Raw genomic sequence first — 12,670 nt, forward strand, 5'->3', positions numbered from 1 at the left:
CGGCTACTGCCGACTGGGTTTCAAGAATTTCCCAACAAGTTCACATGGCTTGAGAGGCAGAACGGCAGAGGATGTACTACTCAGCTGGGTTTTTAAAGACAAGTTAAAGCCCTTTGTATGTTAAGGGAAATGGACTTGTCGCCTTTGTTTTGGAGGAGTTACCAAAGGATATGGTTGTTTAGACTGAAAAATTATATATTTAGGCTGAGATTTCTAGAGGAGCCTATGGGAATGAGGTGCCCGAATCCTATTGACTTTCAATAAGAGATGGACACTTAGCTCTTGATTCTGTACTTTTTGAATTCAGTGGCAAAATTCCTATTGACTTCAGGCCTTGAATTCTCTTAGACTCATAGGCACTGACTCCATGGGTGCTCCGGGGCTGGAGCATCCATGAGGAAAAAATGGTGGGTGTTCAGCCCCCCATCAGAACCTCCCCTTCCAGCACCTCCCACCCACCAGCAGGCCCCGCCGATCAGTGCCGTTCTCTCCCTCTCAGCATCTACCACCTGCCCTGGATCAGCTGTTTTGCGGCATCAGGAGGCACTGGGGGGATGAGGGAGAAGAGTGAGCGCACAGCGTACTCGGGGGAGGGGAGGGAACAGGGTGGGGAAGGGGCCAAGTGGGGGTGGGAAGAAGTGACGTGGGGCCTTGTGGAAGGGGTGGAGTGGGGGCGGGGCCTGGGCAGAGCCAGGGTGAGCACCCCCCAGCAGATTAGAAACTCGGCACCTATGCTTAGACTCCTTTGATACACCCAGTCCTAAATCTCACAGACTGCCTCCCTCCTGGTGCCTCTAGGTAAGACACTGGGAAATGCTGAGGTAGTTCCAGAAGACTGGAAGAAAGTTAATGCTGTGCCAATATTTTAAAAGGGTAAATGGTGTGACCTGAGTAATTATAACCCTGACATTGATTCCAGGCAAAATACTGGTGCAGATGGTATTGGACTTGATTAATAAAGAATTAAAGGAAGGTAATATAATTAATGCCAATCAACATGAGTTTATGAAAAATAAATCTTGTCAAACTAGTCTGATATCTTTTTTCATGAGATTACAAATTTGGTTGATAAAGGAAAAGTGTCGATGTAATAGACTCCTGTAGGGTGTTTGACTTGGTATGCATGACATTTTGATTAAAAAACTAGAATATTATGACAGTAACATGACACACATTAAATGCATTAAAATATGGCTAAGAGGTCTCAAAATATAACTGTAAACGAGGAATCATCATCAGGCAGGTGTGTTTCCAGTGGTGTTCCACAGGGATCAGTTCTCGGCCCTACGCTATTTTGACAACCTGGAAAAAAACAAGAAATCATCGCTGATAATATTTGCAGGTGACCCAAAAATTGGGGGAGTGGTAAATAATGAAGAAGATAGGTCAATGATACAAGAGTGATGTGGCTCGGTTGGTAAGCTGGGTGCAAGCAAACAACATGCATTTTAATACGGCTAAATATAAATGTATTCATCTGGGAACAAAGAACACAGGCCATATTTACAGGATGGGAGACTCTATCCTGGGAAAAAGTGACTCTGAAAAAGATATGAGGGTCGTGGTGGATAAACTCCCAGTCCGACATTGGGGCAAAAGGGCTAATGCAGTCCTGGAACATATAAACGGGGGAATCTCAAATAGGAGTGGAGAGGTTATTTTACCTCTATATTTGGCACTAATACAAAGTCTGCTGGAATAATGTATGGACTATAAGGTGGATAGAAAGCTGGCTAGGTTGTCGGGCTCAACGGGTAAGTGATCAATGGCTCCATGTCTAGTTGGCAGCCTTATCAAGTGGAGTGCCCCAAGGGTCGGTCCTGGGGCCGGTTTTGTTCAATATCTTCATAAATGATCTGGAGGATGGTGTGGATTGCACCCTCAGCAAGTTTGCAGATGACACTAAACTGGGAGGAGAGGTAGATACGCTGGAGGGTAGGGATAGGATACAGAGGGACCTAGATAAATTGGAGGATTGGGCCAAAAGAAATCTGATGAGGTTCAACAAGGACAAGTGCAGAGTCCTGCACTTAGGACGGAAGAATCCCATGCACCGCTACAGACTAGGGACCGAATGGCTCGGCAGCAGTTCTGCAGAAAAGGACCTAGGGGTTACAGTGGACGAGAAGCTGGATATGAGTCAACAGTGTGCCCTTGTTGCCGAGAAGGCCAATGGCATTTTGGGATGTATAAGTAGGGGCATTGCCAGCAGATCGAGGGACGTGATTGTTCCCCTCTATTCGACACTGGTGAGGCCTCATCTGGAGTACCGTGTCCAGTTTTGGGCCCCACACTACAAGAAGGATGTGGAAAAATTGGAAAAGTCCAGCGGAGGGCAACAAAAATGATTAGGGGACTGGAACACATGAGTTATGAGGAGAGGCTGAGGGAACTGGGGATGTTTAGTCTACGGAAGAGGAGAATGAGGGGGGATTTGATAGCTGCTTTCAACTACCTGAAAGGGGGTTCCAAAGAGGATGGCTCTAGACTGTTCTCAGTGGTAGCAGATGACAGAACAAGGAGTAATGGTCTCAAGTTGCAGTGGGGGAGATTTAGGTTGGATATTAGGAAAAACTTTTTCACTAGGAGGGTGGTGAAACACTGGAATGCGTTACCTAGGGAGGTGGTGGAATCTCCTTCCTTAGAAGTTTTTAAGGTGAGGCTTGACAAAGCCCTGGCTGGGTTGATTTAATTGGGGATGGTCCTGCTTTGAGCAGAGGGTTGGACTAGATGACCTCCTGAGGTCCCTTCCAACCCTGATATTCTATGATTCTATGATTCTGATGGCCACAATTTACGAAGGATGTTGATAAACTGGAGAAGATTCAGAGAACACCCATGGAAATGATTAAAGGATTAGAAAACGTGTCTTACAGTGGTAGACTCAAGGAACTCAATCTATTTAATTTAACAAAGAAAAGATTAAGGAATGACTTGGTCACAGTCTGTAAATACCAACATGGGGAACAAATATTTGATAATGGGCTCTTCAATCTAGCGGAGAAAGGTGTAACATGATCCAATGACTGAAAGTTGAAACTAGACAAATTCAGGCTGGAATTAAGGGGTACACTGAGGGTAATTGATCACTGGAACAATTTACCAAGGGTCGTCATGGGTTTTCCATCATTGGACATTTTAAAATCAAAATGTGGATGTTTTTCTAAAGGATCTGCTTTCTGAATTATTCTGGGGAAGTTCTATGGCCTGTGGTCCCTTCTGGACTTGGAATCTATGAAAGTTTTGAATACTTCATCTGAAACATATTGCACTGCTATGGAGCCCGTGCCCTGGCAGAGCAGAGCATATTGCTAGTGTTTGAACTTTCCCCCCCAATTTAATCCTCCCTGATTCGGGGCCTGATCCAGCACCTGTTGAAGTCAATGGGAAAGCTCATGTTGCCTTTGGTTTAATGGAGGGTTAGGATTTTAGATCTTAAACAACAATGCCAAGAAAGCTAGCCACCCGTCACATAGAGTACTTGTCCCCCGGCTTGATTTAAAATAAATAAATAATAAACCAGCCTTTTTAAATAGCTCCCCAAACAGTCCATCTTTGTTAGTCCTTTTGAGTCAGGAATCACGATGCATTGGGAGAAAGCTACGCGAGTACCCCCTCACAAAATGTTGAATAGTGACAATGGCCAGGGAAGGAAGGCAGAGGGCTAATTTGCGACTAAATGACATTTTAAAATAATACACACGTTGGTGCCTGTTGTAATCTCGAAAACAATTATATGCTTAGTTTTAATCTCGTGTAATAAAACAGCATTTATGCAATTAGGGTTTAAGAGTTACAGGAGCCAACATGCAGCCATTCATATTGCACCATAACAATAGTGATCATAAAACCTTGCTCCTGTAATGGCACCTTTTCTGCCAGGGTCTCAGAGCACATTCCTCCCCTTTTATTCAATGGAGATAATTATTAGACTGATAAGAATAGGGAGAGTTAGCCTACAGTTTCTTCTGTAATTGATGGTTGATATTACATGTAGCAGAAAGTTTCTGAATTTGCTGAGAGCAGATGGCACAAGTAACCTAGCTTAAAATTAATTGCAGGAATAGCAGTATGTAACATGTTTCATTTGCTGAGCAACTTGTAAACGTCTAATTTTTGCAAAGCCACCCTGAGGTAGATAGATACTGTTATTTTTAATATACCAGTGGGGAGGTTGAGGGGTTAATTGACTTGCCTAAGGAGGGAGTCAGTATCAGAACCAAGATTAGAGCTGCGGAGTTCCGGGCTCCAAGCCTGTGCTTAGATCAGTCAGCCATACCATATTCTCTTTCTCTTACCCCCTCCCCTTTAAAATGGCTTAGCTGACCTATAGATGGATTTTTTATAATCTATGTTCATATTGTTATTCAATCTTTTCCTTAATATAGTATAATTATCATTAATCATCATAACTAGGTGACCAAATTGCTTGAGAGACTTGGTAATTATCTATAAGGGAGCCTTTCACCTATAGATCACCAGTTCAAATCCACCCAAAGTCAGATATTCGTCGTGATGGCTGTTTGGGATTCTCAGTTTATTTCTCGTGAGACCAGGGTCCTCACAATAAAAAGCAGTAGCATGGCAGTCTCAGCAGAAACCTAGGGATTGAATGGGCTATGGAATCTAAACTGCTGTCTCAGCCCGGGAGGTGATCCTCTGAGCTATACTTGGGAGGGTGGTATGAGGGAGCTTGAACTATCTCCGCTGGTGATGGACCCATTCTGTGGAACAGGAACACTCTGCCACCCAAAGTAACATTTACATTTAAAACATTTAAAGGCTGGATATTAGGAAAACCTTTTTCACTAGGAGGGTGGTGAGGCACTGGAATGGGTTACCTAGGGAGGCAGTGGAATCTCCATCCTTAGAGGTTTTTAAGGTCAGGCTTGACAAAGCCCTGGCTTGGATGATTTAGTTGGGGATTGGTCCTGTTCTGAGCAGGGGGTTGGACTAGATGACCTCCTGAGGTCCCTTCCAACCCTGATATTCTGTGATTCACACTGTGTTGATGTTGTCCACGAAGGCCACCCCATCCAATCCCACTATTAATGACTTTTACTTTTCCTCTGATCCTTAGAAGACTTTTTGCCATGGTTCAATTATATCCCTCACTAAGGAAAGCATCAGAGTTCACAGGATTAGTTCATCCTTTCACAGGCTGTCAATACCAGTTCTGGGATTTCTCCAGCCGCTCAAGGGCAGTTCATCATCATTAGACTTGTCATCTGTTTGACAACTTTCTGGTTTGGGGCTTGGAACAGCCCATTTTGGAAATCACTTCCCTTTGTTTCCCAGATGTGTTTTGGAAACTTCACAGATTTCCCTTTGTTGACGGCAGATGAGACGGGTTGGATCACAGAAACCCCCTTGGGACTGCCACCTGATGTGCTGAGCCTACATCTTAGTCCGTTTTCCCTGGCAGCTTGGGACTTCAGTGCCCTGCCTGGTTGTGCCAGACACGCTAGCCTGCTACAAACACAGACCCAGGTCTGAACCACATCCCCCAAAAGCTGCAGGCTTAATTGAAAACAGCTTAAGAAGTGTTCCTGTCTTCAACACTCAGATACGCAGTTCCTAATGGGATCCAAACCCCAAATAAATCCGTTTTACTCTGTATAAAGCTTTTACAGGGTAAACTCATAAATTGTTCGCCCTCTATAACACTGATAGAGAGATATGCACAGCTGTTTGCTCCCCCCAGGTATTAATACTTGCTCTGGGTTAATTAATAAGTAAAAAGTGATTTTATTAAATATAAAAAGTAGGATTTAAGTGGTTCCAAGTAATAACAGACAGAACAAAGTAAATTACCAAGCAAAATAAAATAAAACACACAAGTCTAAGCCTAATACAGTAAGAAACTGAATGCAGGTAAATCTCACCCTCAGAGATGTTCCAATAAGCTTCTTTTACAGACTAGACTTCCTCCTAGTCTGGGTCCAGCAATTACTCAGTTACCCTGTAGTTGCTGTCCTTTGTTCCAGTTTCTTTCAGGCATCTCTTTGGGGTGGAGAGGCTATCTCTTGAGCCAGCTGAAGACAAAATAGAGGGGTTTCCAGGGGTTTATATAGTCTCTGTCTTGTGGGTGGAAACCCCTCTCTCCCCCTGTGTAGAATCACAGCTACAAGATGGCGTTTTGGAGTCACATGGGCAAGTCACATGTCCATGCATGTCTCAGTTCTCTACAGGCCAACACCATTGCCCACCTGTTAGCCTGAACGTTCCCAGGAAAGCTCAGATGTGGATTGGCATCTCCCAAGGTCAGTTGTTAGCTAAGTACTCCCAATTACTTGAATAACCCCTTCACACTATGTTGACCAAATCTGCCTTAGGTGCTTCCTGCAGCAAACACTTTAAATACAAGCATAGAGCCAACGCTCATAACTTCAGATATAAAAATGATACATGCATACGAATAGGATGAATACATTCAGTCGAACATAACCTTTGCAAAGATATGCTACATGGCATATCTAGCATAAAATATATTCCAGTTATGTCATATTTACACTCATAAGCATATTTCTATAAAGCATTATGGGGTGCAACGTCACAGCAGAATTCAGACAAATTTCTTATATGGAACCTGCCTGAGCAGAGGTACAATGTGGGTGCTGGCTGCTTCTTGGAGAATTGACTTTTTCAAGCCTTTTGCAATGTTAAAAAAGTTGGCAAGGGTCGAGTGCACAGTTGCTGTAGAGGAAACTGACCTGTCTGAGCAAGTACAATGAATTATGTACATGGTAAGGTGGTATTATCTGGGTTGACTCTTCTGTCCGCCACAGAGCATAGAGGTCAGATCAGCGGATAATGCTGAATAGAGCAACATCTCAAACTTGTGCAGATATGTGTGTCCTGCAGAAGTAAAAAACCAGAATGATTTTTGAACATTTGTTCTTAAGAAGGATTGACAACTGAATGATGGGGTAGAAGACAATGGTAGCCCGTAAAAGGTCTGCATTTGCCAAAAGTCATCTGACATTGGTATCTGAGATTAACATGAGTTAAAACATGACCACAAACTATAGTCTGGACATATCCATCTAGGTTCTTAAGCAATGTCTATCACTGTGGTATGTGAGTGGAGAAATGCTGTGGCAAAATGCTTGCATCCGATGAAGTGAGCTGTAGCTCACAAAAGCTTATGCTCAAATAAATTTGTTAGTCTCTAAGGTGCCACAAGTCCTCCTTTTCTTTTTGCGGATACAGACTAACACGGCTGCTACTCTGAAACATGTCTAAAGTGGTGTCAGTTGCATCACAATCTCTTCTTTCACCAGCGATAGTTCATTAGCAAATCACTTCACCTGTGATGGTCACCAGGCTCCAGAGTGAAGTTTCTTACCTGTTCTGAATGGCTTCTAAATACCACCATCATTTTTCCTTACTAACTAATCACAAATTATTACTGTATATTAACTCAGCACTTTTCTTCTAGCCAATTCTGATCTCATTTACACTGGTTTTACACCAGTGTAACTCTATTGACTTAAATAGACTCCAGACTTACACCAGTGTGAAGAAGAGTAAGATCCCTAGTTATTACTCAAGGGGAGGTTTCTTGCTATCTCACCATTGATTAGTGTCCTAGTGTTTGTTCTTTTTTCCCCCTTCTGTGTCATGGATGTGAGCCCAGCCCATCTTCATAGGGACTGAAAGTCCTCAACAAAATGGCTATGATTTAGCTTGTGTGAAATGAGCTTCAGTGAAATGTGGTTTCAGTCCATATCTCAATGGAGAAGCATCCGCATAACTCAGCAATGAGGCCGAAGACTGAATGGGCCACAGGGGGTGAATGACATTGGCTGTGCTATTGTTGCCTACTCTGTACCAGTTTTGCAGGGGGGTAGAGGGTTTCCGTCTCCAAGGCTGTCGGCCCGACACCTTTCAACAGCACGCCAATTAACTTCAAAGAAAAGTGTTTGTGTCTGTGCATTAGCGGCTTCTATGAGTATCAAGAACCCACAACTGAAGGAGGAGCAACTTTAAATAATCATACAGAAAATGATATTTGGGGAGGAGAGGGTATGGCAAACTCGCGTTTTATTGAGGAAGGAAAAATTGCTGTTAAGAGGGAAGTTGGTGAGCGTTTTAACTCTGGCGTTTCACATCACGCAGACTGTCTTATATTGCCCCTGTTACCATTGTATCTGAGTGGCTTTTACATATAAAAATAGAAATCAAAATAACAAGTGTTTGCGCTCTCGCTCTCTGTTTTTCCTTCCCAGCCTGTAGGAGAAGTGGAAGCAGCCTGATTGTTTTATAGAATATTTTTAACATTCTTATTTATTTGGGGGGAGGGATTGCTGTGATTCTATAAAAGTAAGTTCCACAGTTGAGCTCCAGTTCTTGCAATCCCTTCATCGCCCATGCTCACCCGCTTCCCCCTATTGGTCTGCAGTTTCATTGTTCCAGTGGGACATAGCCACCAGAGGAGGTCGTGGAGGGGGAGCCACTCTCTCAGGTGGCTGGGTCCAATCCCAGGGAGGGTTTTGAATAATAGGACATAGGCCGCAAATGGGCCCCTGCTCAGTGAGGAACCAGTGCAAAGAGTGGATCACCGTGGTGATGTGCTAACAAGCAACCTGTGTTGCTATGACAACAAAATGCGACATTTTGCACCAGACGGGAATTGTTTTAACAAAGGTGCCTTGTGCAGCCATTTCTCCCCCCTGCTCCTCTTTCCATATGCATTTATCCACAGGGCTGCTCAGTGAAATTGTACCATTGGGGGGTATTTATATTTTGAGGCGATTATATGAGATGAACAAATGTAGCCAGCTGGGACAGCTCTGCTCCGAGTGTGGTACTGGAGGAAAAAATTACTACGCTGCCTTTAAAAGAAAGAAAGGGAAGAAAGGAGAGCCCAGTGCATTTCGTTAAGGAGGAACAGATGCAGAGCCATAGCAGCCAGCCAGCTGGGTTGGGTCATATCAGATATTGTGGTGGTTTTCTTGTAGTCTGATCCCCCTTTTCAACTCTCTCTCTTTCAGCAATGAAATTGTAAAGACCGACTTGAAGAAGCTTCCAGCCCTTCCAACGCAAGCCCTGAAGGAGCACCCTTCCCTTGCTTACTGGTAACCTATCTATCCATGTAATTGTCTCACCCATTGTGAGTCAGCCCCGGCTAGCTACCAGCAAACAGATCTGAAATCCAGGACCTCCTGAGCTCCATCCTGGCTCTGCCATTGACTTACAGTGTGATCTTGGGCAAGTCACTTTAACCGCTCTGTGCCTCAGTTTCCGCATCTTTCAGATAGGTACAATACTACTCCCCAGCCTGAAGGGAGAGATTTGAGACCCAAATGCTGCTTGCTTTACTCATGCAAGTCATGCAGTGCCTTACCACTGAAGTCAGTAGGCCTGATTCTCCACATGTAGCTTATGCAGCTATTTGCACCTGTGCAACGTGGATGTAGAGTGCTCCCAGTTTGGTACGGTAGCATCTTATACCCACCTTACGCTCTTTTTGCACAGGTGTAAATGGCTACACAGGGTGCAAAGCAGTGGAGAGTGGGGCCCTGGGGGACTGCTGGTGTGGGGAAGGTGAGCAGGATTGAACCCAGAAGCAAGAAGGAATCGTTGGGCCTGATTCTGCAAATCCTGTTTGCATGGACTAACCAACTCCAAAGGGTCTGATTCTCCTCCTGTGTAGGCAGGGGCTGTCCATTTGTGGAAGGCTGCATTCAGATCCAGCGCTCGGAACATACTAAGCACTATGTAGGTGCTAAGTGCTGCATTACGTTTTCCTCCTCCAGTTATTGCACTGAAAACAAAATCTGTTGGCGTGTCCGAGTAGACACAGCACCCCATCTACCACTCGCCCCACCACCACCATAGCTTCTTTGTCTGCCTCTCCCAGCCTTTTCAGCAGTGCAGATAGGGATTAGTTTGAGGAAAGGCCGTTTGAGCTTGGGGCGATGGATTGATTTGCTTTTCCATTTGTGATTCTTTCATGTTTGTCCTTAAAGAATCGGGCTCCCCAAGCCTGGCGGTGGGAGGATAGTTCTCTTATCTGCTACTCCTTTAGTTTCTGCAGCCTGGTCATTTGATGATGGCAGGGAATTCGGATTTCGTTTTCTGATCTATGATCCCCGGGAGATCCTATCCATTTCTCTTAGCGGGGCTGCATCACCGGAATTAGCTGCAACTGGTGCACAGCTGAACAAGAGCTAATCTGCAAAGCTGCTAAGCACTTTCTGAGCTCTTCGGAAGAGGTTGGAAGAGTCCCAGGCTGTAATTCAGAATCATAGGCTGGGGCACTGGCAGATTGCCAGTACTTCTGTGTCTGACCCAGCACACTGAAAACCTGAAACATGTAGCCGAAGATGCCCACCACCCACTGCTTCTTTCACGGGCTGGCTGGGCTCATGTGTGAAGCGTGGGGGAGGGAACAGCTGAGGAGCCTACTGTTTCCTTTGGCCAAGAGTTTGGTCTCCTCTTCAGGGTGAGACCTGACCTACCCTCCAATACACCCACACATTCTGCCTCTTGGTCGGGTCTCTTTCCTTTCCCAGAGGAAACTGGACAGCTCATTCACCACTCCAGAGTCCATTGCCCATCCTCGCCAAGCCTGATCATCATCGTCCCTCAATCCACCAGCTCAGAGCCCTAGGTCCCAGCTTTCCCCAGTCCATTGGATTTTGGTCCAGCCATGGATTTTGCTTTTTCCCCTGTACACACACAGCCAGTCACTGAGCTCTCTTCTCCCCCCCCCCCGCACCCCGATCTTGCCAAACTCCTGGCTCAGTGCAAGAGCAGAGACTTTAACAACAAAGGCCTGGTAACCTATTTCCTCCTATGCACACTCCCTTGGTCTGGAATTTAGATTGAGTCACGCTGGTCAAGCCAGATAATCTGTTTAAAATACTATGATTTACAGCAATTAGCAAAAGACAAATCCTTCCTCATAGTCAAATGTAAGTTAATGGGAGTCCTCACACAAGTAAGTTAAAGTCATAGGAATAAGGGATGCAGGAACAGGCTCCAGGTTAAAGGGATGTAGGAACAGGTTCCAGGTTTAAAAAGTTCATTTTTTTCGATAGGGTAATAAACCAAGTGATTTTAGCCATTAGAATCCCTTGTGATCCTGGTTTCACTTCACTGACCAAGTTCTTATACAACTTTATCACATGTACTGTTCATTATTTTTAATGACAGTTTTTTGTCCTCCAAATGTTCGCCCACCTACTGTAACCTCTGACGGGAAATCAGGCCCACAGTCGCTTCTCTGAAATATTGGTCAAACGGCAGATGATCTAAACGGAAAGAATTTTTAACTCTAATTTACTTTTCGACGTTTCTGCTGTGCCCCTGCTTTTGGTTTCTGACTGAGATTTTACTGTGAAAGTAGATTTCACACTTCTTTTTGCCATTTGCAATCAGTTTCATGCTTTGGTTCTCCTGCATTAGCACAGGGCTATGCTGTGTGCGTTTCCAGCATTACAAGGCAATGTTTAAAGTGCTCTTTCAATTGCTTTTGTTGACTTATTTTTCATGTCCTAAAAACGAACTAAAATGATTATAAAGTTATAACCGCATTGGTAAGACTCAAAAGAGCTATGTTGGTTGTATGTGTATATTCACCCACTGCAGATTTTTATATGACCACTTCTAGCTTCACCCGTATATAATAATGCAGCTACATGTGAACTCAGTATGAACAGAAACTAAAAGTTTGGCACCTTTACATAGCTGCCACTACTTTAGTAATTGTGTCCATGTATCTGGGCCAAACCCTGAGAAGTGCCGATCACCTTGGGTATGTTTGCACTGTATTTCGGAGGTGTGATTCCCAGCGCAGGTAGACAGAATTGCACTAAGTCAGCTTGAGCTAGCGCACTGCAAATAGCAGTGTGGGTGTTGTGGCATTGGCTGGGGCTAACCCCCTGAGCTCAGACCCAGGGAGTCAAGTGGGCTTGGGTGGGTAGCCCGAGCCATCAGCTGTGCCTCAACATCCCTGTTGCTATTTTTAGCTGAGCTAACGTGAATTTGTCTGCCAGCACTGGGTGTCACACCTCTCAGCTGTAGTGGCAGCAAACCCCCTACAGCTCTCATTGAATTTAAGTTGGAATAGGTATAGAGACACAAGTGTGACAAGTGCTGGACATTTAAGTGTAAGCAGGACTGAATTAAGTTAGTCTGGGATCTTAGGCATAATCTACACAGACTTTCATGGCACTGTCCCCATGCTGTTGCCCTGCCCCCACACCATGGCCCCACCCCTCCTTGCGGTGGCAGCAGACTTCAGAGTAAAGATGAATGGGACAATTCACATCTCTTGGAGCTGTTGTTTCAGGCTCGCTGCAGACTCAGGCAGGCATCAGTTATGGGTTACATTTGCAAGCTTTTCTTTGCATTCATGAGGGCTAGCACGATGATTTTTTAAAATGAATGTGGAGATTCTGGTCTCACCATGCAACCACAGAAGCTGGAGCCCTAAACATGGGTTTATAGTTCCTCCACCTTAATCCATCCCTGAATGTAGGTATTCAGCAGGATATAGAGTTGAAATCTATAAAGCACTGATAGCAATGGAAGAACTATGGGCCAGATTTTCAGTAAGGCATCAGAAAGAAGCGATCAGCTATTAAGAACAGCTCAGCATGATGGGAGCTGAATACTTTTGAAAGTCTGGCCCTGATTTTGGGAGCTTAGCACTTGGAAA

General features: G+C 44.6%; 1 protein-coding gene across 13 annotated transcripts in view; it reads left to right on the forward strand.

The window, feature by feature from the left end:
- The window catches only part of FRMD4A (FERM domain containing 4A), a 552,335-nt gene that overhangs the window by 461,977 nt on the left and 77,688 nt on the right, over window positions 1-12,670 (forward strand). For all 13 annotated transcript variants that reach the window (XM_074942603.1, XM_074942600.1, XM_074942608.1 and 10 more), the window contains one exon: window positions 8,997-9,080. In XM_074942603.1, coding sequence (XP_074798704.1) covers window positions 8,997-9,080 — 84 coding nt within the window. The remainder of the gene's footprint in view (window positions 1-8,996; window positions 9,081-12,670) is intronic.

The sequence above is a fragment of the Natator depressus genome, chromosome 1 (assembly GCF_965152275.1).
Source record: "Natator depressus isolate rNatDep1 chromosome 1, rNatDep2.hap1, whole genome shotgun sequence".
NCBI classification, from domain to species: Eukaryota; Metazoa; Chordata; order Testudines; family Cheloniidae; genus Natator; species Natator depressus.